This window comes from Rhinoderma darwinii, chromosome 6 (assembly GCF_050947455.1).
Source record: "Rhinoderma darwinii isolate aRhiDar2 chromosome 6, aRhiDar2.hap1, whole genome shotgun sequence".
Classification (NCBI taxonomy): domain Eukaryota; kingdom Metazoa; phylum Chordata; class Amphibia; order Anura; family Rhinodermatidae; genus Rhinoderma; species Rhinoderma darwinii.
This window is the reverse complement of record NC_134692.1, coordinates 121482386-121508669: the sequence shown is the minus strand read 5'-3', so window position 1 is coordinate 121508669 and position 26284 is coordinate 121482386. Positions and strand designations below refer to the sequence as shown.

The 26284-nt window shown below is 41.7% G+C and overlaps 1 protein-coding gene across 1 annotated transcript; it reads left to right on the top strand.

The window, feature by feature from the left end:
• Positions 1-4613: 4613 nt before the first annotated feature.
• Positions 4614-26012, top strand: UQCRC2 (ubiquinol-cytochrome c reductase core protein 2). Its single transcript, XM_075830230.1, has 14 exons — positions 4614-4722; positions 13144-13221; positions 13770-13919; positions 17574-17638; positions 18115-18171; positions 19176-19300; positions 19721-19818; positions 19985-20042; positions 22143-22238; positions 22828-23027; positions 23201-23281; positions 23512-23588; positions 24189-24342; positions 25698-26012. Exons 1-13 carry the CDS (start codon positions 4690-4692, stop codon positions 24265-24267), a joined length of 1197 nt encoding a protein of 398 aa, XP_075686345.1. The 5' UTR covers positions 4614-4689; the 3' UTR covers positions 24268-24342; positions 25698-26012.
• The last annotated feature ends 272 nt before the right edge of the window (positions 26013-26284 follow it).

Genomic DNA, 26284 nt, shown 5'->3' with positions numbered 1-26284 from the left:
TTGGAATTTGTCACAACTAGTAACCCTATAAACAATGCCAGACAGTGGCCCATAAATAGGGCCAAAGTCCCTCTATAAACAGTGTCAGACAGAGAGCTCCTACAAACAGTATAATCCGGACAGTGGCCCATCAATACGCTAGAGTGCCCCTATTATCAGTGCCATGTAGAGAGTGCCCCCATAAACATTGCCAAACAGTGGCCCATAAATCTGGCCAAAGTGCTCTTTCAAACAGTGCCAGCCAGAGAGTGCTCTTAGAAACAGTGCAATCTGGACAGTGGCCCATCAATACAGCCAGAATGCCCCTATTAGCAGTGGCAACCATAAAGGGCTTCCATTAACAGTGACAGTCAAAGAGAGACCTCACTTATTTTCAGTGCCCCAAGGAGCAAGTCTATTACAAGTTCCATTCAGAGAGTGCCTCTATAAACAGTACGAGCCAGAGAGTGCCCACAATAACTGTCCCAGCAAGAGGCTGCTCCCCATTAATAGTGCCCCAAAAAACAATCCCAGCCAATATGTTTCCATTAAAATAAAGTCCATACTCACATCCTCCATCCAAGATCTCTGCTGCCAGGAAGTGACATGTGAGGGTCCAGCAATAAGCTGCTTATATGCCCCTTCCTCTACTGGCGCTGATCTCTATTAGCAGAGATCAGTGACCGGAAAGTGTTTCGTTTAGCAGAGCAGTCTCTCCTAGCAGACAGATTTCTTTATTTGTGGGAGACGTGCCTGGAGTCTAGGAGCTTTCCCCTCTTTTCGGCAGAATTCTAAACAATCTAGCTGGACTAGAAAGCATAATACAAACATAGATAAACACACAAATACACATGCAACAAAACACACATCAGATATGCAGAACACACGCTTCATAGCTATATAAAAACTAAGTCTAGTAATGCAAGGAACAGGAGCTCCCTAAGAACTGGAGCTGATGAGTGATGTGAATCCCTTAGGCCCTGTTCATATTTGCGTGTGTCTTCCGTTTAGTGCTATATCCGTAGTACAATGGATACCAATGACACCCATTGGATACCACTGACTTACAATGGGGTCCATTGGAGTTCTGTCGTTTTGACGTCAAGAATAGCACTACATGCTGCGCTATATTTACCGTCTAATCTCAGAAAACAAAGCGCTATTTGGCACTGTGATGAAATTGGAGTTATACTCCCAGTCGGGTGCTCAGCTTCCAAGGGTTGATTCAAATTCACTTAAAGAGGCTCTGTCACCAGATTTTGCAACCCCTATCTCCTATTGCAGCAGATCGGCGCTGCAATGTAGATTAGAGTAACGTTTTGTTTTTTTAAAAACGAGCATTTTTGGCCAAGTTATGACCATTTTTATATTTATGCAAATGAGGCTTTCTAAAGTACAACTGGGCGTGTTTAAAGTTAAAGTACAACTGGGCGTGTATTGTGTGTGTACATCGGGGCGTTTTTACTTCTTTTACTAGCTGGGCGTTGTGAATAGAAGTGTATGATGCTGACGAATCGGCATCATCCACTTCTCTTCACAACGCCCAGCTTCTGGCAGTGCAGACACAGCGTGTTCTCGAGAGATCACGCTGTGACGTCACTCACTTCCTGCCCCAGGTCCTGCATCGTGTCGGACGAGCGAGGACACATCGGCACCAGAGGCTACAGTTGATTCTGCAGCAGCATCAGCGTTTGCAGGTAAGTAGCTACATCGACTTACCTGCAAACGCCGATGCTGCTGCAGAATCAAATGTAGCCTCTGGTGCCGATGTGTCCTCGCTCGTCCGACACGATGCAGGACCTGGGGCAGGAAGTGAGTGACGTCACAGCGTGATCTCTCGAGAACACGCTGTGTGTCTGTGCACTGCCAGAAGCTGGGCGTTGTGAAGAGAAGTGGATGATGCCGATTCGTCAGCATCATACACTTCTATTCACAACGCCCAGCTAGTAAAAGAAGTAAAAACGCCCCGATGTACACACACAATACACGCCCAGTTGTACATAACTTTAAACACGCCCAGTTGTACTTTAGAAAGCCTCATTTGCATAAATATAAAAATGGTCATAACTTGGCCAAAAATGCTCGTTTTTAAAAAAACAAAACGTTACTGTTATCTACATTTCAGTGCCGATCACATGCAATAGGAGATAGGGATTTGAGAATCTGGTGACAGAGCCTCTTTAAGTAGTACAAGGAGGACAAAGGATGAGGCAGCACTCCAGAGAATTCCAAAAAATGTGTAGGCTTTATTCAGCCATGGTACATGAAAATGCACCGTATCAACCCACTTGAGAATGACTCCATTAAGGGGTTGAAACGTTGCATTTTCATGTACCATGGGTGAATAAAGCCTACACATTTTTTGGAATTTTCTGGAGTGCCGCTTCATCCTTAGTCCTGCTTGTACTGTCGAATCTGTCGGTTTCGGAGACGGAGGCTCTGAAGATGTGAACATAGCCATACACCTCCTACAAATCACTGTGTGTATGTGGAGAAGGATGGAGGAACTGTGGATGGTTCTTCTGGACTGGCACTTCTGATGCCACCCTCAGCTGACTGGCTCCATATGAATGCAGTGTACTGAAGCTTTATAAATGTGTTTACCACAGACTGCAATCTGGTTCATGTGAAGGTAGATATGGTTGTGGACAATTATGAGTGATGATTTGGACAGATTTCTTTATAACCGTGTTCATGTTCACATAAAAGAAATGTATTTTAAAAAATATACAATAAAGAATAATATAAAAAGAAAGTTTATCCTGCAGCATGGTCGTCCTGTGGATCGCAACTGCCTCGCTGCATCGGGGTCCTGGGTTTGATTTTGACCATAGTAACTTCTGCATGGAGTTTGTATGTTCTTCCCATGTTTGTGTGGGTTTTTTTCCCTGGCTTCCTATGAAATTACAATCTAAAACTCCATTATTTTCAAGGCATCTACACCAAAAAAAATGGCGCAATTATATTGATAAATCAATGCAGAATATGTTGGTTGTCACGATACGGGGTGTGGACCCACTGGGCCGTACCGCGTAGCGGGGTGGCAGCTGGCCAAACAGGTATAGTACAGAGTCTATAGTCCAGAAAGGGTACCTGTGGCAACTCGGACAGTAGCAAGGCAGGCTCGGCTGGGACCAGGCGGCAGGTAGACGTCAGGCGTGGAATACAGCACAACATGACAACAGCTCAGCACGGCACTTGACCAGTATAGCACGGGATACAGGAACAGGGAACACTTGGAAACTGGAAGACACTAGGAGACCATTTGCAAGAGAAACTTTGGGTAACAAACAACGCTCAGGCAAAGAACAAGGGGGCAGAGCCCTTTTTATAGTCCAGTAACATTCTGGGCTTGATTGCAGACTTCCTGCAATTATGCGTGCACTGGCCCTTTAAGACCGTACACGCGCGCGCGCACTCCGGGAGACGGTCTCGATACCAGGAAGTGAGTGACGGCACCTCACGGGGGGGTGGCGCTGCAGGGAACTCACATTTCCATGGCTGTCGAGGGGTAAGTCAGAACGACGGGCCGTGGCCATAGACGTTACATTGGTGCTATAAAATTCATAGGAAATGTATAATTCTATATGTGAAAGACTTGTCTATAAGCAAACTCACCAAGACAACTCCTTTCCATACGCCATTAGGGCATGTGAACGTCATAGAGGAGGGGGTCATCTGTTAAGGCCCCCCTCTAAATGAGCCAAATCAAAGAGCCGTTAACAAAGGGTCGCTTTCGCCCTAACGAGTTATTATTTTCATGCTACTTGACTGGATTGTTGGCTGCGTTGTTCCCTGGCAACAAGAGAAAATCGGCAGTGTGAGTTGTAAAAGTATTTACAACTTAGGCTTCGTTCACATCTGCGCTAGGGCTCCCTTCCGACGTTGCGTCTGAGCTTTCCTTCGGAACGGAGCCCTGACTGACACAAACAGAAACCATAGGGATCCGGTGCCAATGGTTTCCGTTTGTCTCCGTTGTGCAAGGGTTCCATCGTTTTGACGGAAACAATAGCGTAGTACCCTGCGTAGTAGCGTAGAACGTCGGAACGGAGCCCTAGCGCAGATGTGAACGAAGCCTAAGACACACCTTTAATCGCAGTATTTTCTTTTTGCGCTGCACGATGACGCAATTCATGCAATATGATTGGAGTTTTTGCACCTGACAAATTGCGAGTACATGAACTAGCATTTTATGTGACCCCCGTATACTAATATTTACCGTGTGATCATAAAGTACAATAATCGCGGTGTGTAAATCGCTGTGGATCTTTGTTTCTATTTCGGGGTGAAGGATTTGAAGTGATGATTATCGACAGGTGCAGTCTGCCGTAAACTTAGGTTTTCAGACGGTCGCAATACCAGGACCTCACGAGGTTCTACCGAACCAGACGTAGATCATCATAGGATCATATGCTCCTAATGTGTCCTTATAACCTGTCCTACAATGTAAGATCAGTCATGTACTACACTAACTGTAAAGAATCACAGCAAAGGTCAGTAATACAGTACTGCAGACAGTAGTCTGTTGGGAGTTGTAGTACTATCAAAGCCCTTACTTTATTGACCTTAGACTACGTGTGTGAGGGAGGGACAGTGCTCAGAGCCACACAGCGACAGGGTTAAAGTGAAAGGGGGCGGCGCTGGGCATGCCGGGTAAGCGGACGCGGCCATCTTGTTTTCCTGTCAGCGGCTGAAGGAGAGAGCGCGGTCATGAAGCTGTTCAGCAGTGCCCGGTACCTCTCTGTAAGGACGTGTCCCCGTGTTACCGTCCTGTCCCTCCACCCGGTGTTCATACTGCGGCCCGGGGGCTGTTATGTCTAGGGCTGTAGTTATTTATAATGGAGGGAGGCGGAGGGTAGCGCAGGCCTTCACCCCCAGTATATATTAACAGTATGCACCCAGTTACCCCCGATGACAGGCGGGCTCTTCGGCGGTGTGTTAGGGGCTCAGTGCGGGTGTTGGTGGAGGGGAACACGGTGCTGTGTGTGAGAATGACCGGGGCACGGTGAAGGTGACCCCGCTGCCCTATGTGACTGCTCCTCTCATCTGCACTACAGGCTGCTGCTACTGCACTTCCTGATGTCTTTACCAGACTACAAACCCCGGCATCTTTTACTTGGCGGTACTGAGTTTGTGTGGTGTATTTTTTTTTCTGAATACATTTGAGTTTTTTACCTGTCCCTGCTGCTAATGTGTTCTTTGTTTTGTGGTTTTTTTTTTAATGAAAAGTTGAAGAAGGTTGATATGTATGGAAACTGAAAGAGGGAAAGCAATTGTCCAAGTATCCACCAATTTCAATGTGGTTTTTTTTTAGTTTAATTTATGCTCCGTTCGGCTCCTCAGTCAAGTTTCTGTCTTTTTGTCGAAAACAGCATAGTCTGCCTTTCTATGGCTGGATTCACACCTGTGTTCAGCTGTCAGAGGAGCAGACCATTGGAAGTGCCGATTCCGCTGCATGACTGACCCCACTGGTGGCTGACGGGACCCTTTGACTTCAATGGTTTTCGTCAGGGTGTCTGGTTTTACAGGAAACTATAGCGCAGAATGCTGCGCTATTCTTCCTGGTATTTTTTACCGTATCTGAAACTGAAAAAGAAACCTGAAAGGTATTTTTTTTTTTTTTTTTTTAGCACATCTAACAGATCTGTCAAAGAACTGTAAGGCTATGTTCACACAGAGTATTTTGTAGGAGGAATATCTGCCTCAAAATTCAGTTTGGAAGTTTGAGGCAGATATTCCTCTCCCTGCTCGGCGATTTTCGCGCCGTTTTTCGCCCGCGGCCATTGAGTGCTGCGGGCATAAAACAGCGCGAAATACGCTTTCTCTGCCTCCCATTGAAGTCAATGGGAGGTCAGAGGCGGAAGCGCCCGAAGATGGGTCATGTCGCTTCTTTTTCCCGCGAGGCAGTTTTACTGCTCGCTGGAAAAAGACGCTGACGCCTCCCATTGAAACTAACGCTGACGCCTCCCATCGGAAACTAATGCAAAACCAGATGCCAAACAAACGGAAGGTACACTTAGGCTATGTTCACACGGAGTATTTTGCCGAGTTTTGACGCGGAAACCGCGTCGCAAAACTCGGCAAAAACGGCCCGAGAACGCCTCCCATTGAAATCAATGGGAGGCGTTCTCGGGCCGTTTTTGCCGAGTTTTGCGACGCGGTTTCCGCGTCAAAACTCGGCAAAATACTCCGTGTGAACATAGCCTAAGTGTACCTTCCGTTTGTTTGGCATCTGGTTTTGCATTAGTTTCCGTTAAGTTTGACGGAACTGTTAAAAATGGAAGGGCCAACACAGATTTAAACAACCTTACTAGTAACTATACAGCATTGCACTGGTCCTGAGTTACTGTCTGTATTGCAGCCCTGACCTACATTAAAGGGAATGTCTTTTTTTTTTTTTGTTAAACAGTTAGTGTATAAGTGATTAAACATTGTTCTAATTTTTTTCACGAGTCAGGAAATATTATAATTAGATTCTAATTTATATTTCCCAATGTTGGTCACTAGATGGAGCAATTCCCAAAATTGCAGCATTGGCATGTGATAAAGCAACCACATTGCTTTATGCTGCAAAATTTGAGAATACACACTCGCTCTAGTGAGCTCACAGAATCCCCCCTCCTTTATTCTGGCTAGTGCCGGGAGAAACGAGGGGATTGAATGTTCAATCCTCCTACACTGTGTGCCGCCATTTTTTGAGCTAACACACAGTGTGGTAGGTTTACATACAGTAGTAATCACACACTAAAACACGTACATACACAGACCTAACTTACCTGCTCCTGCCGCCGCCGCTCCCTCCGGTTCGTCTGCTCCCTCCGCTCCAAGTGCACAAGTCCGGAAGCCGCGACCGGAAGTAGTAATCTTACTGTCCGGCCGCGGCTTCCGGTCCACAAGAAAATGACGTCGCTCGGTCGAAGACCTTCAATTTAGAGTGTGTGGGAGCGGCGCATGCGCCGTTCCCACACAGACGGTGTACACCATAGTGAATGGAACGGGCCCCGTTCGCATTCACTATGGGGCTGTATGTGCCGTATTCCATGTCTGTATGTGTCGTTAATCGACACCTACAGACATGGAAAAAAAAATGGCAGCCTCCATAGACAAGATAAAGTAAAAAAAATGAAAACACAAATAAATAAAACATTTTTTTAATAAAACACTAAAAGCAAATTGATATAAAAAATTATTTTTTTTTCGCGACACTCGTCCTTTAATAATACTGGTGGCTTCAGAGCAGAAATCTCTCAATATTTGCACAATTCTTCCTCTGGTGGTTTGATTTTCAGGAAGCGTGATGCTGCTTGTGGAGTGAAACAGTCCCACGCAATATGGGAGTCGCTAAGGCTCTGTTCACATCACAATAATGGTCTCCAACAGAACCCCTAAGAATAATGAAGGCGATCAAGCTGTTCCTGGCCATTTAACCTCTTAGATGCCGCGGTCAATAGCACCTAAGCCGTTAGAAAGAGGGGGGCTGCCCCATCCTAGAGCCCATCGGGTGACGATGGTTGTCATGGAAGCCTAGGGCCCTAATGAAGGCACCCAGGTCTGCCTTCTCTCTGCCTCTGTTAAAGGCAATGTATACCTTTGAAAAAAATAAGTGTATCTGTGTGTTTGCAACTTTGTAATTACTATTTAAAAATTGTTTACTTTTTCAAAAACAGCTGCTTTGTATCCTGTATACACAGCAGCTGTATGGTGCGTTGAAATCTGTATCCGTCAGGTCAGCGGGACTGTCGGCTTAGTGATCGATAACAGGCATTAGTATTGCAGTGTATCTAACGATCGCTGGTTCAGATCCCCAAGGGGGACTAATAAGTGGGGAAAAAGTTTAATAAAGTTTTCAGCAGTAAAAAATATTAAAAGTTAAATAAAATCTTTCCCCATTTTTCCTCTGAAATAATGTAAAAAAAGAAACCAAATTGGCATCGCCGCTTCCGTAAAAGTCTAAACTAATACACAATTTAAAACCCCAAAACTGCTGTTTTAAACTTATGGCTTTCAGAATATAGCGACCGAAAACGTTTTTTTATTTTTTTTCTCTGTAAAAGTGCTAAAATAATATATATAAATTTGGTATCACTGTAATCATACTGAGCCGCAGAATAAAGTTAACTTGTCGTTTTTACCGCACGGTTGAAGCCGTAAATACGAAACCATGGAGGAATCTTTTTTTTTTTTTTTTTTTTTTTTTTTTTTGTCTTTTACAATTCCACCCCACAAAGAATTTTATTTTTCAGTACATTAAATGGTGCCGATAGAAACTACAACTCCTTCTTTAAAAAATAAGCCCTCGCACCTCTCCATGGACGGAAAAATAAAAAGTTCTGGCTCTTGGAAGGAGGGAAGTGAAAAACGAAAATGACAAAGCAATAAATGGCTTGGTTACGGAAGGGTTAAATATTTTTGTTAGGTGATTAGTGAGAGACTGGATGAAGTGTGACAGAATAGTATCATGAATGCAGGTAGGACGAGCAGAAGAGAGGAGCTTAGAGACGACTTCTGTTATTGGCTCAAATACTGAAAGTGAAGAATAAGTGTGGGAGGGAATGGGATCAATGCTACTATAGGACTGGGGGACTATATCATGCCTGTTGATAAATCTACCCCATTGCCTATTGTGCCCCAAATGTTAAACGGGTTTTCCAAGATAAAATGACTGTGTTAACCCCTTAATGACCGGGCATGTTTGTACCTTAATGACCAAGCCAGATTTGTCAAATCTGGTATGTGTGACTTTATCAGAGAATAACTCTGTGAAAGGTTTGAATATCCAAGTAATTCTGACATTGTTTTTTCGTCACATGTTGTACTTTATTTTAGTGGTAAAAGTAGACTGATACGATTTGCGGAAATTAATTAAAAAATAGAAAAATGGAAGAAATTTTGTAAAAATTACCATTTTCCCCTATTTTTAACTGCAATATGTCACATATGTACACACATACTGTACAATTTTTTTAATTAAATATATATTTCTATCACTTTACTCCATTTTGGCAGCACTTTTGAAAAAATAAAATAAATTTTCAGCAATTTAGAGGACTTACAAATTGAATAATAATTTTATAAATTTTGAAGTACATTTTGTTTTCCTGCACCAAGCCAGGTTTTCAGAGGCTCATAGGTCTCAGAGTGATGGAAACCCCCACAAATGACCCCATTTAGAAAACTAGACCCCTTAAGGTATTTACCTAAGGGTATAGTAAGTATTTTGACCCCACAGTTTTTTGCTAAATTTAATACATAGCAGGTGGAAAAAAAAATAATTTCACTTTTTTTCATAAAAGTATCAGTTTGAAGACCAATTTCTTTGTAAAGCGACCATGAGAATGAAGAAACACACCACAAAATCTATCACTCTGTTTCTCCTGTTTTCAAAAATACCAACATTGTGGCCCTAATACGCTGCCTGGACACACGGCAGGGCCCCAAAGGAAGGGAGCACCCGGAGGCTTTCAGGACTCATATTTTGCTTGAAAATGTTTTAGGCCCCAATGTACATTTGGAGAAGCTTTGAGCTGCCAGAATGATAGAAACTCCCCATAAACGACCCGATTTAGAAAACTAGACCCCATAAGGTATTTATTTAGGGGTATAGTAATTATTTTGACCCCACAGTTCTTTTCTAAATTTAATGCATATCAGGTGAAAAAAATAATAATTTCACTTTTTTCATAAAAGTATTTGTTTGAAGACCGATTTCTTTGTAAAGCGACCATGAAAATGAAGAAACACACCCCAAAATCTATCACCCTCTTTCTCCTGTTTTCAAAAATATCCACATTGTGGCCCTAATGCGTTGTTTAGACACACGGCAGGGCCCCAAAGGAAGGGAACACCCGGAGGCTTTCAGGACTCATATTTTGCTTGAAAATGTTTTAGGCCCCAATGTACATTTGGAGAAGCTTTGAGCTGCCAGAATGATAGAAACTCCCCATAAACGACCCCATTTCGAAAACTAGACCCCTTAAGGTATTTATCTAGGGGTATAGTTAGCATTTTGACCACACAGGTTTTTCGCTAAATATATTGAAATTAGTCTGTAAGAATTAAAATGTACTTTTTTTCTGAAACAACATAGAAATTTTTATTATTTACAAGGAATAACGAAGAAAATGCACCCCAACATTTGTAAAGCAATGTCTCCCGATTACGACAATACCCCATATGTGGTAATAAACTGCTGTTTGGACCCACAGCAGGGCTCAGAAGGGAAGGAGCGCCATTTGGATTTATGATTAGGCTGGAATGGTTTTCGGTGCCATGTCGCATTTGCAATGCACTGGAGGGACCAAAACAGTGGAAACCCCCAAAAAGTGACCCCATTTTGGAAAAACCTTCAAGGAATTTTTCTAGGGGTATAGTGAGCATTTACACCCCACGGGTCTTTTGCAGAGTTTATTAGAATTAGGGCGCGAAAATTAATATCAACATTTTTCAACTAAAATGTTGCATTTTCTCATTTTCACAAGGGATAAAGGAGGAAAAAAACAACCATTTTTTTATAAAGCAATTTCTCCCGAGTACGGAAATACCCCACATGTGGTCATACGTTTTTTCATTAGAAATGAATTAACCCTTTCAGGACTGATCCATTTTTTGCTTTCATATTTTAGATTTTCACTCCCCGCTTTCCAAGAGCCATAACTTTTTTATTTTTCCATCAATAGAGTGGTGTGAAGGCTTATTTGTTGCGGGACAATCTGTAGTTTTCATTGGTACCATTTTGGGGTACATGTGATTTTTTTTTTTATCACTTTTTATTCAATTTTTTTGCAATCCTGAGCAAAAAACAGGAATTCTGACACCGTTTTTTAGGTTTTCTTTTTGCGGCGCTCACCGTACGCTATAGGTGACATTTTTACTTTATTCTGCGGGTCGGTACGATTACGGCGATACCATATGTATATAGGTTTGGTCCTTTTTTTTAGTGTTTGCGCAATAAAATGACTTATTTATAAAAAAAAAAATTTCTGTGTCACCATATTCTGAGAGCCATAATTTTTTAATTTTTTAGTCAAAAAAGCTGTGTAAGGGCTTGTTTTTTGCGGGACGGATAGAAGTTTTTATTGGTACTATTTTCGGGTACATGCGACTTTTTGATCACTTTTTATTCTTTATTTAGGGAGCCGTGGTGACCCAAAAAATTCTGTCGTAGTTTTTTATTGATTTTTTTTTGGGGTGTTCATCGTGCGGGGAAAATAACATTATAGTTTTATAGTTGGGGTCGTTACGAACGCGGCGATACCAGATATGTGTACTTTTTTAACGTGTTCATTTTTTTTCTATAGTAAAAGTCTTATTATAGGGAAAAAAAGCATTTAGTGTTTATAGAACTTATAACTTTTATTTTTACACTTTTTTTAAAACATTTTTATTACTTTTTTTTACTTTTTTAACTTGTCCCACTAGGGGACACTTAGTCTTGCAGCTTTGATCGCTGCTAGAGTACATTACACTACACACGTAGTGTAATGTACTCTGTCATTGTGACGTGACTGTCACACTGACAGGAAGCAGAGGAGGAACGGCCGGAGGCTGTTCCTCCGTGGCTTCCGTGCATGGCAACCCGGAGGTCATTATCTGACCTCCGATTGCCGTGACAAGCATCGGTAGCCCCCACGATCACTTCGTGGGGGCTGCTGATGTGCTTCAAACCACTTAAATGCGGCGACGGCAATCCGTCGCCGCACTTAAGGGGTTAACTGCCGAAATCAGCGGCGATGGTCCGCTGTCCGGCAAGACTGATGTCTCAGCTGTCGGGGACAACTGTCAGCGCGGGTCTGTCACTCTGTGTTTACACAGAGTGACAGTTTGAAATGCGGACGAAAATGAACGTCATGGTGCGGGAACTAGCAGCCGACCATGACGTTCATTTTCGTCCTTGGTCGTTAAGGGGTTAATGTTTGTAATTTATTGTAAATACATTTGTAATATACTTACATTTTCCAAATTGGCCCTGTTTTCAGATGCTGCCGTGGGTTACTTGCCTGGTGACGTCGCTCTCTGGCCGCTGTGTTGATCTTCAATTCACTTCCGGGTATTTGACACGTCACTTGTGGCGTGCCGTGTATGGGCTGTTCTGTTGTACGGACCATGCATGCACGTTACAACAGAACAGCCCATACACGGCACGCCACAAGTGACGTGTCAAATACCCGGAAATTAAATGAAGATCAACACAGCGGCCAGAGAGAGACGTCACCCGTCAAGTACCCCACAGCAGGATCTGGAAACGGAGACCAATTTGGAAAATGTAAGCATATTACAATTGTATTTACATTAATAAATGACAAACATTAACACATTCATTTTATCTCGGGAAAACCCATTTAAAGGTATTTTCCGTAACTTTAAATTTGATTGCCTATTCTTAGGCCATCAATTTTAGATCGGTGGGTATCCGACTCATGGCACCCCCACCGATCAGCTGCACTGCGTTCCCGTTGTTTACCAGACACAGCGCTATACATACTATAGTGGCTGCGCCTGGTATTGCAGCTCACTCAAGTGAATAGGACAGCTGCAATAGCAGACACAGCCAGTACCAAATGTACAGAGCTGTACCGCGGATTCTTCAGTTAGCGGATTGGTGCGGTGTCATCCCACTCCCCAACGATCTGATATTGATGGCCTATTTTAAGGTAGGCCGTTAATATGAAAGCCCTGGAAAACCCTATGGATAGGCGATAACTGTTGATTCTAGGGATTTCCCCTTTTTAAATGATATATCTAATGACAAGGTTGTGTACTGTTACCGGTAACAGCCAAGAATGGATTCCTAAGGCCTAGTTCACACAATATTTTGCAGGCAGCTGCCTGCACTTCCTTGCGCTGTTTTTCGCTCACAACGCAATAAAAAAACGCTTTTTCTGCCTCCTATCGATTTTCAATGGGAGATCAGAGCCAAAACCGTGGCAAGAAAGACATGTCGCTTTTTTTTTCCCCCCGAGAGTAGCTAATTGATTTCAATGGGAGGCATATTCGGCTGTTTTTTAGTGCTGAATCCGATGCGGTTTCAGTGTCAAAATCTGCGCCAAAATACTCTGTGTGAATTGGGCCTGTTATTCCTTGTATACCTGATTAATATAATATTGTTACTTTCACCATAATGGAAGCTTTAAGATATGAAGTAACTGTTACCGTTCTTTCTTGTAGAGAAGGCTGTACTCTGCAACAGCAGCCGCAAAGTCAGAAGTTGCTGGAGGTGCACGTCTTCTGCCCGAGGAGCTTGAGGTAAGTAAGGTGTTGTCTTCAGTTGATGATGATGATGATGAAAAGCCAGACCAGATTTTAGTGTGTATGTGTATATAAGCACACACATACATAGCAATTACATATCGGTAACCCCCTTTGTAATTCTACACTCCCTTTATCAGTAGAATTTGCTGCAGTGTAAAAGGTCTTGCCAATGGTGACTAGTGTTCTCGCAAAATTATTAGTGCAATATGAAGATAGCCTGGCGTGGGACATCTACCCAGTTGGAAGTCTCATTAGATGGTTTATTCTCTGCACTTTCCCAAACTCCGAGAATGCACATTAGCAGCATGCTATCCGCCGGCAGACAGAAGTGAATCCGCTCTATCCTATAGATCAGTGGGACCTCTGCAAATCTGTGCATTATGATATGTCCTAAAGCCTGTTTTTACTCTTTTAAATAGACACAAGCACCCAGGAACTAGTATGGAGCTAATGTCATAAAGTCATGTGCATGAACTCTAAAGGTGGCTTCTCAAGGTTAACAGGCTGCATATTTAGATGTACATTGTGCTTGGGTTTTACAGATCACGAAGTTGCCAAATGGACTAGTAATTGCATCTCTAGAGAACTACTCCCCTGCTTCTAAAATTGGAGTATTTGTAAAGGCCGGAAGCAGAACTGAAAATGTCAACAACTTGGGTGTTAATCATGTGCTACGCCTCGCATCTAACCTGGTAAGTGTTTCACATGGTTAACCTGTTAAGATTCTTGTGGATGTTCGTTCGACACGTACCACCTACCTAAACTGTGTTGCAGGCCAAGTACACCCCATCATGGCAATGGTATTTTCTATTGGCAATGCCCTCTTTCAGCAGGATAATGCCCCTGTCACACTTTAAAAATTGTTCAGGAATGGTTTGAGGAACATGAGAGTTCAAGGTGTTGACTTGGACTCCAAATTCCCCCAGATCTCAATCTGATCGGGCATCTGCGGGATGTGCTGAAAACACAAGTCTGCTCCATGGAGGCCTTACAGAACTTAACCCCTTCCCCCTGCTGGCATTCTGGGCCCTAATGTCCAAGCCATTTTTTAGATTTTTCCATTGTCACATTCGAAGAGCTGTAACTTTTTTATTTTTGCGTCGGCATAGCTGTATAAGGTCTTGTTTTTTGCGGGACGACTTGCAATTTTTATTGGTACCATTTGAGAGTAGATGCGACTTTTTGATCACTTTCTATCACATTTTTTTTAAGTCAGGATTAACAGAAAACAGCAATTTTTCCATTGTTTTTTATTTTATTTTTTACGGCGTTCACAGTGCGGGTTAAATAATGTAACAGCTTTATAGTCGGGGTCGTTACGGACGCGGCGATACCAAATATGTGTAACTTTTTTGCTTTATTGTAGTTTTTTTTAATAGTAAAGCATTTTGTAAGGGGAAAAGCTGGGTTTTTCTTTTTTTTTTTTCACTTTTTTTTTTAATTAACTTTATTAAACTTTTTTTACTTTTTTACTAGTCCCACTAGGGGACTTCACTATCCTCCGATCGCTATTATAATACACTGCAATACTTTTGTATTGCAGTGTATTACTGCCTGTCCGTTTAAAACGGACAGGCATCTGCTAGGTCATGCCTGCGGCATGATCTAGCAGGCATTCGCTGCAGGCAGACCTGGGGGTCTTTATTAGACCCCCGGCTGCCATAGAAGACACAGACACTCGGCGATTTTATCGCCGGGTGTCAGTGAGATGAGAGGGAGCTCCCTCCCTCTCTCCAAAACCATTGAGATGCGGTGCTCGCTATTGTGCACCGCATCTGAAGGGTTAAACAGGTGAGATCGATACTAATATCGATCTCACCCGGCAGAGCAGGGACGCCCCCAGCCCTCAGCTGCTTCTGGCAGCTGAGAGCAGGGAGATTTCACGGCTCCCTGCTCTGTTTACTTTATTCTACAGCAGCGACGTAGTTTGGCGGCGCTCTAGAATAAAGCCCACTAATGACCGCCGTAAAAAGACGTATCGGCGGTCATTAAGGGGTTAAAGGATCTGCTGCTAACGTTTTGGTACCACATAACACAGGACACCTTCAGAGGTCTTGGGGAGTCCGTGCCTCTGCTCCGAGCTGACTTGGCGGCAGGAGGGGGACATACAGAATATTAGGCATGTGGTTTTAATGTTACGGCTGATCAGTGTTTAGAGGCTCTGTCACCAGCCTATAAGTGCCCTATCTCCTACATAATGTGATCGGCGCTGTAATGTAGATAACAGTGGTTTTTATTTTGAAAAACGATAATTTTTGAGCAAGTTATGAGCAATTTTAGATTTATGCTAATTAGTTTCTTAATGACTAACTGGGCGTGTTTTTTACTTTTGACCAAGTGGGCGTTGTGAAAAGAAGTGTATGACGCTGACCAATCAGCCTCATACACTTGTCATTGTTCCAGCCCAGCGTGATTGTGAAGTGAAAGAAGATGGGCTGGAACAATGAGAAGTGTATGAGGCTGATTGGTCACTGATTGGTCAGCGTCATACACTTCTCTTCACAACGCCCAGTTGGTCAAAAGTAAAAACACGCCCAGTTGTCTATTAAGAAACTAATTAGCATAAATCTAAAATTGCTCATAACTTGCTAAAAAATGATCGTTTTTCAAAATAAAAACCACCGTTATCTACATTACATCACCGATCAGGTTATGTAGGAGACAGGTCATTTATAATCTGGTGACAGAGCCTCTTTAAGACTGAACAACCTGTTTAAGCTGAAACAAAACAAAGTTGTAACACGTGTTATTCCTACCTATTTACAGAAGTATATTTGCTCAGTTAAATAGTCAATATTTATCACCTATCCACAGGATAGGTGATGAATATCTGACTTCTGTGCCCCATATGAATGTAGTAGTACTGTGCATGCTCAGCCGCTGCTCCATTAATTTTCCAAGCTCCTGCCCGACTCTATCTCTGGCAGCCCCATAGAAAGTGAATGAAGCGGTGGCCGAGCATGTGCAGTACTTCTCCATTTATATAAGGAGCACAGGGACGGCCAAGTAAGCTCGTTCTCAGGACCAGTTTGTGTCCCAGCGGTCGGACCGCCACCGATCAGATATTTATCACCTATCCTGTGGATAGGTGGGAAATATTATAGTTTAACCCCTTAATGACCAGGCCATTTTGACCAAGGATTATTTTTTGTTTTCTGACGGTCGCATTCCTATTTTGTAACTTTTTTTTATTCCATTGACATAGCTGTATAAGGGCTTGTTCTTTGCGGGACGCGTTGTATTTTTCAATTGCATTTTTGAATACATATAATATATCTATTAACTTTTATTAACTGTATTTTAGGAGAGAAATGAAAATAAGCAGCTATTCCAGCATTGATTTTCACGTTATAAATTTACACCGTTTACTATGCAGCGTAAATAACATGTTACCTTTATTCTATGGGTCGGCGCGATTATGGGGATACCAAATATGTATAGGTTTGCACAATAGAAAACCCTTTTAGATAAAATGTACTTGTTTTTTGCATCGCTTCATTCCAAGAGCTGTAACTTTTTCATTTGTTCCATCAATGTGGCCGTATGTGGGCTTGATTTTTGCGAGGCATGGTGTAGTTTTCATTAGTACTATTTTGGGGTACATGGGACTTATTCATTAGCTTTTATTTTTATGTGGAGAGTGGGAGAAAAAAAATAAGTTCGCCTTTTTTTTTTTCTGGACGCCGTTCATCCGGCGGTTTAATTAATGTATTAATTTTATTGTTCAAGTCGTTAGGATCGCGGCGATACTATGCATGTGTTTGTTTTGACACATACTAAATAAAACCACCATGGCCTAATAGGCAATTGCTGAAGGCAGACCTTTTTTTTTTTTTGCGGGGGTGACAGAGCATTTAATGGGTTAAACTCCGGGATCGGAGAGCGCTTCAATTCTGGCAGTTGGGGCAGGAGCCAGGCTGTGTATAACAGCCGTGCTCCTGCCGCTGATCACGTGGGTACAGTGGCAGTACCCACGCGATCGGAGGACGGATATATCTGTCCTTATGCGGGAACTAGCTCCTGCATAGGACTGATATATCCGTCCTTCGTTGTAACGGGGTTAAAGAATTAGTGTTATGTAAATGTATTCACCAGGCATTTGCAATCTATTGTAGTTTGTTTACCCCTGTCTATATATTTAGCATTGTCAGTACTTTTAGTGGATGGGAAATTGTGTACATTTTGTAAATTCAGTGTTTCAGACAACTTGCACATATTTGTAATAAAAATGCAACAATTACTGTAAAATTCTAGTATTTTGTGGTGGCAGTACAATACTTCTAACAATGTTAAAAGTATGCATAGATATTTGGCCTGCAGTTAATTTTTGGTCCGTTTTCTTTCAGACTACAAAGGGAGCCTCCTCTTTTAAAATAACACGAGGACTAGAAGCTGCTGGTGCAGGATTGAGGTTTGTTTTAAATGTGTAATTTTTATTGGAACATAGCTTGCAAAGAAGACCGGTCCTGTAGATGAGCATTTAAAGAGAACCTTTCACCTCCACATATATGTGCAAATGTAAAGTGCCCCAGGGTTTGTGCAGCCCTCCCCATTACATGCTGCACATGTATGGTGAGGTGAAAGGTTCTCTTTAAGGCTGAAAGAGTACTCCTATCTTAACCATTCTTGGTTCCACAGAATATGCCCTAAATGGTGTAGGGTCCAAAAAAATGGCAGCCTATTTAAATATGAAGCGAGTCATCTGCAACGGTTTTCAGGGCATGTTCACACTAGTTTTAAATCTGACACATTGATTATTCTGCCCCACTAAACTACGTATACAAGGTGTAAATGTATGGCTCGAATGCGTCATTAGTTGTAACAATAAGGCTATGTGATGAATTTACGTATAAATTAAGATAGATAACTAAAAATTTTTGTTTGCAGTGTAACATCTACAAGGGAAAACATTGTGTACTCTGTGGAATGTCTGAGAGACTATGTGTAAGTAACTCCATTCTCCTCACGGCCACTCAGAGCACCGTGCCCACCTGCCCCTGTGTTTAATTGGGGGGGGGGGTACAAAGTAGAAGAGTTTATATAGATATATATATTTTTGTAATCACTTTAACTCCTTAACGACCGCCCTCCGTCTTTTGACGGCAGGCGGTGCAGGTGCTTCGTCTACAGCGACGTCTTTTGGCGTCGCTGTAGAAGAGGCTGATGAGCGCTCCTGTGAGCACTCAACCTCTAAGCAGGAGCTGTAACTTACAGCTCCTGATCTTAGAGCAGCCTGCTGAATGCAGCTGGGGTCGGAAAACATTGATTCCGTGGTCAAATCCCTCTGCAGTCAGCCCTGGGGACCTAGAAAGGACCCCAGGGCTGTCTGTTTGGTTTGCCTGCTGTTAGGGCACACTGCGCTGCCCTAACAGCAGCCTGTGTCATAGTGACACAGTATGATGTATTCGCATACAGGAGTATGCAAATACATAAGTAAAAAACTAAAGTTATAAATAAAGTTATCCCTTAATGGGATTGAAAGAACGTAACAAAAATATAAAAAACAATGTCCCAAAAAAAGTCATTATTTTGCATAAAATATATTTTATTGCCCCCTACATTACATAAAAACGCGTATTGTTTATCTACACCACCTTAATAACCTCAAGAATTAATTTAACAGTTTATTTAGTGTAAAACGTGAACGGGATAAAAAAATAAACAAGAAAAACTGTGGAGAATCGCTTTTTCCTATATTCACGCTGTAAAAAAAAAAAATTCTACTTCCAAACTGTAGGAAAAAAAATAAATATTATTTTTCCCACATAAAACAAGGCCTCATACAGCCACGTTCATTACAAAATAAAAAAGTTATGGCTGCTGAAATGCAGAGGCAAAAACAGAAAAATCTATCTAGTCATTAAGGGGTTAAGAAACACACACGCAATAAGTATGACGAGTAACTGATTCTGAAAGCAAAGCAAAATAATTATTGTAATTTGTTTCAGTGATACTGTGATGGAATATCTCATTAATGTCACTACGGCCCCTGAATTTAGAAGATGGGAAGTGTCTGAAGTTAATAGCAGAATAAAGCTTGATAAAGCTCTGGCTTATCAAAACCCACAAGTCGGTAAGTAGTAGACAAATTAAAACACTGGGGCAGATTTATAAGGGTGTAATTATAATGACCGTCCAAAAATGACGACAAATTGAAAGAATGTATGAGAACTTATTAGATTCTGTTAGATCATACTCCCTAAACGTCATCAATGCTGCGTCACCTACAACGCTGATGACGTGGAGTGCCCAGCATCCATACCTTGAATGAGCCGCGGCATGAAGAGGAATGGTGAGGTGAGAATGTATTTCTTTGATTTTATCTGATTGGAGGGGTGGATGATGCGTCATCTTACTCTGTGAAACACCAGTTTTCATAAATCTGCCCCGTTGTCTGAAAATTAACATTACATTTTATCAAACAATACTTCTAGTTATGCTACATACAGTTTGTGCTTGATGTCTGTGGTTACGTAGTATTGTTTATTCACAGGTGTCTTGGAAAACCTACATGCAGCATCTTACCGCAATGCACTGGCTAACTCCTTGTTTTGTCCCGACTACAGAATTGGAAAAGTATCACCTGATGAGGTAATAACTTAAAGTAAATGTATATTTTATTTTATACTGACTCATTTAAAAACAAAGGTATATAAATGGACGTGGTTGGTGTTAAAGCATTCTAGATACCGATTAATTGTTGTGAAGTAAATCTTAAAAATATAATTTTAAATAAAAAGAACAACTTTTTTTGCAGCTCCAGCAGTTTGTACAGAATCACTTTACAAGCTCAAGAATGGCACTGGTTGGATTAGGTGGGTATTATGAGGACAATTCAGTGCGGCAGGCAGAACAAGTTTTTGATGCTTCTGAATGAAACAATAACTATAATCTTGAAGGGGTATGGCTGCATGCACACGACCGTAAAAAAAAAGCTCTAACTGCGGGCCACAATACGGTCTGCAATTACGGACCCGCCCGGTTCTATTGGCTGCGGACACCTTTCCTGATCGCTACGGAAGGGTGTCCGTGCCGGGAATTATGGAGCATGTCCTACTTTTCGATTTTTATGGGCCCTGCTACCATACTTTGTATAGGAGCATGACACGAAAGTGCGACGGTCAACCGTGCTCGCAATCGCGGGCTGTGATTACGAGCACGGCCGTGTGCATGAGACCTTACTAAACGTTCAACCAACTTCTGACATGTCAGAAGTTTTGATTGGTGGGGGTCCGAGCACTGAGACCCCCACCAATCGCTAAAACAATGCAGCAGCTTAGTTTCTGTTTAGGCTATTTCTGGAAATCAAGGTAGTGGAGTACGGGCTCAATAGAAAGTCTATGAGCCCGTACACCGCTACATCGACCTTCCGGATAAAGCCAAACAGAAATGAAGCGGCTCAGCGATTACAAGCACTTCATTTTAGCGATTGGTGGGGGTCTCAGTTCTCAGACCCCTACAATCAAAACTTCTGACATGTCACTGTGACATGTCAGAAGTTTGAACGTTTAGTTGCCCTTTAAAGTGTACCTAGAGTTATAGACAACCCCTAAAGTGTCATAGAGCTGTTAGAAGTTCTCGTTGTGGTTGTCTTTTCACTGAGACCCCTCACAGGCTAGAACAATGGAGGTGAACTTATAATACCTGACATCAGCTGTTTCCCATCAGCAAAAAAACATTTGGGATCAAAATGCTCACTATACTCTATTCCTCAATGGGTTAACTTTTGGGGCGTTTCCACTGTTTTGGTCTCAGGGGCTTTGCAAATGCGACATGGCACCCGAAAACCATTCCAGTAAAACTTGAACTACGAAAGCCAAATGGTGCTACTTCCCTTCTGGGCCCTGCCGTGTGTCCAAACAGTTTATTACCACATGTGGGGTATTGCCGTAATCTGGAGAAATTGCTTTTCAAATGTTGGGGTGCTTTTTCTCCTTTGTCTTGTAAAAGTTTAAAATGTCTATGTTTTATTGGAAAAAATAAAGATACCCTGCTATAAATTCATTGAGGGGTGTAGTTTTCCAAATGGTGTGTTTTTGGGGTGTTTCCTTTGTTTTGGCACCACAAGACCTCTTCAAACCTGAGATGGTACCTAAAATATATTCTAATAAAAAGGAGGCCCCAAAATCCACTAGGTTCTCCTTTGCTTCTGAGTCCGGTATTTCAGTTCTTTACCACACTAGGGCCACATGTGGGATATTTCTAAAAACTGCAGAATCTGGGCAATAAATATTGAGTTGAGTTTCTCTGGTAAAACCTTCTATGTTACAAAAAAAAATGGATTAAAATGGATTTTCTGCAACAAAAAAAAAATGGAATTTGTAAATATCACCTCTACTTTGCTTTAATTTCTGTGAAACGCATAAAGGGTTAAGAAACTTTCTAAATGCGATTTTGAATACTTTGAGGGGTTCAGTTTCTAAAATGGGGTGATTTATAGGGGTTTCTAATATAGAAGGCTTTCAAAACTGAACTGGTCACTAAAAAAAAACTAGGCTTTTGAAATTTTTTGGAAAATGTGAGAAATTGCTGCTAAAGTTCGAAGCCTTGTAACGTCGTAGAAAAATAAAAGGATGTATAAAAAAAAAAACGGCCAACATAAAGTAGACATACGGTAAATGTTAACTAGTAACTATTTTGTGTGGTATAACTGCCGGTCTTATAATCAGATACATTTAAATTTAGAAAAATGCTAATTTTTGCGAATTTTCTCTCAATTTTGCTGTTTCACAAATAAACGCTGAATGTATCGACCACATTTTACCACTGCTTTTAAAGTACACACATAAAGTGACACATGTCAGATTTGAAAAAATTGGCCTGGTCCATAAGGGCAAAACAGGCTTAGTCATTAAGGGGTTAAAGTAAGAATACCAGTTTTGCAGACCTCTTAATTGTTCAATGTCCTATTTCAGGTGTCAGTCATTCTGTCCTTAAACAAGTTGGAGAGCAATTCCTTAACATCAGAAGTGGTGCTGGTCTTGCCTCTGTGAAGGCTCAGTATCGTGGAGGTTTGTGTTTTTATGATTCAGGTTTTTATTTCCCTTTTTATTTATACATGGATAATTTATGCCGGGTGAAGGAATTTATAACCAGCCTTTTATCTTGTTGCGATCCACAGCCAAAATATTGCATGTTGCCCTCTCGGGTCAGCTGTATTTCAGCCTCTGCTCGCTGCTATGGTTGCACGCTATGGGAGCACCTAAATAAACAAATTGTTAACAAGGCAATTGTATATTACTGTGGACAAAGTACATATGTCTTCATACAGCCAATAAAAAAATAAAATTGAACCAAATGGTAGTGGTACTGGCCATGCTGACCATAAGGCTTCTTGCACACAGGACATGGTACGACAGCACACTGGGGCCATACAGAGCTGAAGGTGATCAGTATGCTGCTGTGCCATGCCGTCATGTGCCACATGTGCTGAGCAGTTCGTTCCGCCCTAGAAGCATTACTTCCAGCAGAAAAATATCTATCTATGAAGGAGATATAGTAAGGACTCATATACTTGTTTGGGTGGTTCAATACGGCCGTGAGACCTAAATCTGAGGAAGCAGGTAAACAAAATTGACCTGATTTGATCTTTCCCACCAGGTGAGATCCGAGAGCAGAATGGAAACGATCTAGTCCATACTGCTGTTGTTGTAGAAGGGGCATCTGTAGGGAGCCCTGAAGCAAATGCATTTAGTGTGCTCCAGCACGTCCTCGGTGCAGGACCTTACATCAAGAGGGGAAGCAACACTACCAGCAAATTGTCTCAAGCCATATCCAAGGCAACTAATCAGCCCTTTGACGTAAGTATAAAGCTGAAGGAGGGGAAATCGTGAGCACTTTGTTTATGGTGAAAATCTCACTGGTGTGATCACAACTGTTTTCATTGTCAGTGTGTTATGCTGACGCACACTTTGTAAATCTCCTGTACAAATAAACGTTTCTTATTTGAGCTGAATCTTTATTTTTTTTTTAGGTTTCTGCATTTAATGCCAGCTACTCAGATTCTGGTCTTTTTGGAGTGTATGCTATATCTCATGCTGCCACAACAACTGATGTAAGGGGGGAAAAAACTTATTTATTAAGTGTTGCTGCTTAAAGTGTTTATTACTATTGACATGCATTAACAGCGCATGTCCCATGAGCAAATCTTGGCTCTGGACTTCAAACTATATATATATCAGTAGAAAGTGATATCTGTGCAGTGGGATCCATGGGATAGATCACTAATGGTATTTCTAGTTATAATTACATGTTCTAAAACCTCCTGTATTTTTTTTATTTTAGGTGATTAAAGCTGCCGTTAACCAGGTAAAAGCTGTTTCGCAAGGCAGTGTCACAGAGGCTGATATTACAAGAGCCAAGTGAGTAATAAGAGACAGTGCGGCTGTGTAGGTACAATATGTGGCTAGATATAGTATAGTGACTGATCAATGTTTGCTGGCAGAAGGTAGTTCCCGCCCAGCACTTTAACTGTATGGCAACGGGCTCAAGAGCTGACCAGCAGCAGGTGTCAGCTGTAACAAACCGGGAATCAAGGGCTGCAATTGGAGCAATCTCTGGGGCGCTGTGCTCCGTATCAATGGCAGTACCTAAGTGATTTTACAGTGGGACAGTGCTACCTCTGATAGCACATCATCGCCGTGATTGCGGGGTGCCGATGGGTTATGGACTTAGATGTATTTATTTTGTATCTGGCTTATTTTGTATCGGTATTTGTAAGCCAAAACCAGGAGTGAGGACATGAACGTACTTTATAATAGACTTGTTCAGGCTTGCAAAATACTGACAAAAATATGCCTTCATGTGAAGGTGGCCTCACTGAAAGCCTAATAAAAAGCTTCATTGTCAAATGAATGCACACCTTGGTAAATGGTGTCTAGTCGTTGAAACACAATAATGCAATGTCATACCAAGTGGTTCATCTTTGAAAATGGTGAGGAAAGTAATTGATGTCATTTCAGGAACCAGCTGAAATCACATTACCTGCTGTCTGTTGATAATTCCTCTGGGCTATTGAACGAGATCGGCTCCCAGGCATAGGCATCCGGTTCTTACTCATCGCCAGCTGCCGTCATCCAGATGATCGATGCAGTGGCCAGTGCTGATGTTGTAAATGTGAGTTTTCAATCATTTAAGTCCTCTTTCAAATATTACGTGATATTAAAAAAGACAGGGACCTTGTGAGATGACAGAAGCCGTAATTAATTTTTTTCTCCACTTCAGCTTACACAGTGCTTAAAGGGGTTGTCCGAGATTAAATGACTTTGTGTTAATGCATGTAATTTATAAATGTAAATACATTTGTAATATACTTACATTTTCCAAAGTGGCCCCGTTTCCAGATCCTGCCGTGGGGTACTTGACGGGTGACGTCACTCTCTGCACTGGCTCTGGCCGCTTTGTTGATCTTGAATTCTTTTCTGGGCATAAGACACGTCACTTGTGACGTGCCGCGTATGCGCTTGTTCTGTTGTAACGCGCATGCGCGGCCCCTGCTGTTCTCTCGAGAACAGCAGGGACCGCAAGAACAGCAGTGACAGCGCATGCACGTTACGGGCTGTGAAACAGAATAGCCCATACATGGCACGTCACAAGTGACGTGTCGTATACCCGGCAAAGAATTCAAGATCAACAAAGCGGCCGGAGCCAGTGCAGAGAGTGACGTCACCCGTCAAGTTCCCCACGTCCGGATCTGGAAACGGGGCCACTTTGGAAAATGTAAGTATATTACAAATGTATTTACATTTATAAATGACAAGCATTAACAGTCATTTAATCTTGGACAAGCCCCCTTAGCAGACCCAGATCAGCTCGGTGTGACTGTTACCACAGGGAGCGTTGTTTTTTTTTTCTATCTATAACTGGGGCTACTATGCATGCACACGTAACAGTGGAAAACTGCATTAAAAAAAAAAGAAAAATGATATGGAAGCCCAAGAAATAAAATACTTATGGCCTTTTAAATTATTTTGCTAAATCGTAAAAAAAATATCTGGTCATTCCGGACCAAAGCTCTGGTTGTATGGGGTTTAAAGTTCTAGACTACTCAGGCAATGTTCACATGAGGGAAGGGCTCCTGGCATATATGTGCAGAAGGTATCCATAGCCTAAAATGGGCTGGAAATAATCCAAAAGCGTACTTGAGTCATAGGTACATGTTGTTTGAATCAGCTTCTTTTTTTTTTTTATTATTTATTTTTTCCTCCAGTGTATTGAAAAGGATATTTAACTATGGAATCTCGCCAGAAACTGCGCAATCATTTTTTATTTATGTATTTAACTATATGGCATGCAGCTGTGTACATCAGGGTTTTACATTAAACTTGTCTGGAGATTTTCCTGCAGTATATGCCGTACATGGAACATAGAATTTTTCGAACCAAATTCGGTTTTAAATTCTATTTCTAGTTTTTTTTGTTTTTTGTCATGTTTACAAATTGCTATTTATTTTTATGTTTCCTTTATTCTAGGCTGCAAAGAAGTTTGTCTCTGGAAATAAATCTTTAGCAGCAACAGGAAACTTGGAAAATACCCCTTTTGTGTCTGATCTGTAAGACACCTGTATAAAAGCCCAGGTCTCTGGCTAAGAATTGACAAATGGACCCTTTTGAGTAGATGTCTTTGATCTGCACCACGTAACTCAAAATTATTTATAACGTCAAGCCCTACATGTAAATGCTGACGTGGAATCAACATAGGCTTCAGATCATGATTTATTGGGGGAGAGATCTCGCGTGTCTGTGTTGGCAGCACTAATATACAATAAAAGATTACTATTTCTACCATTTCTTGAATTATTTTATGTAAAATCTTTAATTGTACTAATGCAGAGAGCATCTCTTCTTTTTTCTTTTCCACACCCCACCCACTCACTTCTAAAGTTGCTCTGATACCGTATTTTAAAGTTGACCTGCCTACTTGGTTACGGAAATTGCTGTAAAATTAAACATTATTGCTTTTTAGAAGAGTTTTCTATGATTAGAAAAAAAAAACAATTATTAAAATGAAATGTATTACGTTTTTTACCCTTTCACCTATAACCGCACCCCTGGAGAGA

What these genes read in the sequence shown, in the direction of transcription:
- UQCRC2 (XM_075830230.1), top strand. Translation starts at nt 4,690, where the DNA reads ATGAAGCTGTTCAGCAGTGCCCGGTACCTCTCT. An exon ending in GCTGCTGGTGCAGGATTGAG is followed by an intron (nt 17,639 to 18,114) that starts GTTTGTTTTAAA and finishes TTTTGTTTGCAG; the next exon opens with TGTAACATCTACAAGGGAAA. An exon ending in CAACTAATCAGCCCTTTGAC is followed by an intron (nt 23,028 to 23,200) that starts GTAAGTATAAAG and finishes TTTTTTTTTTAG; the next exon opens with GTTTCTGCATTTAATGCCAG.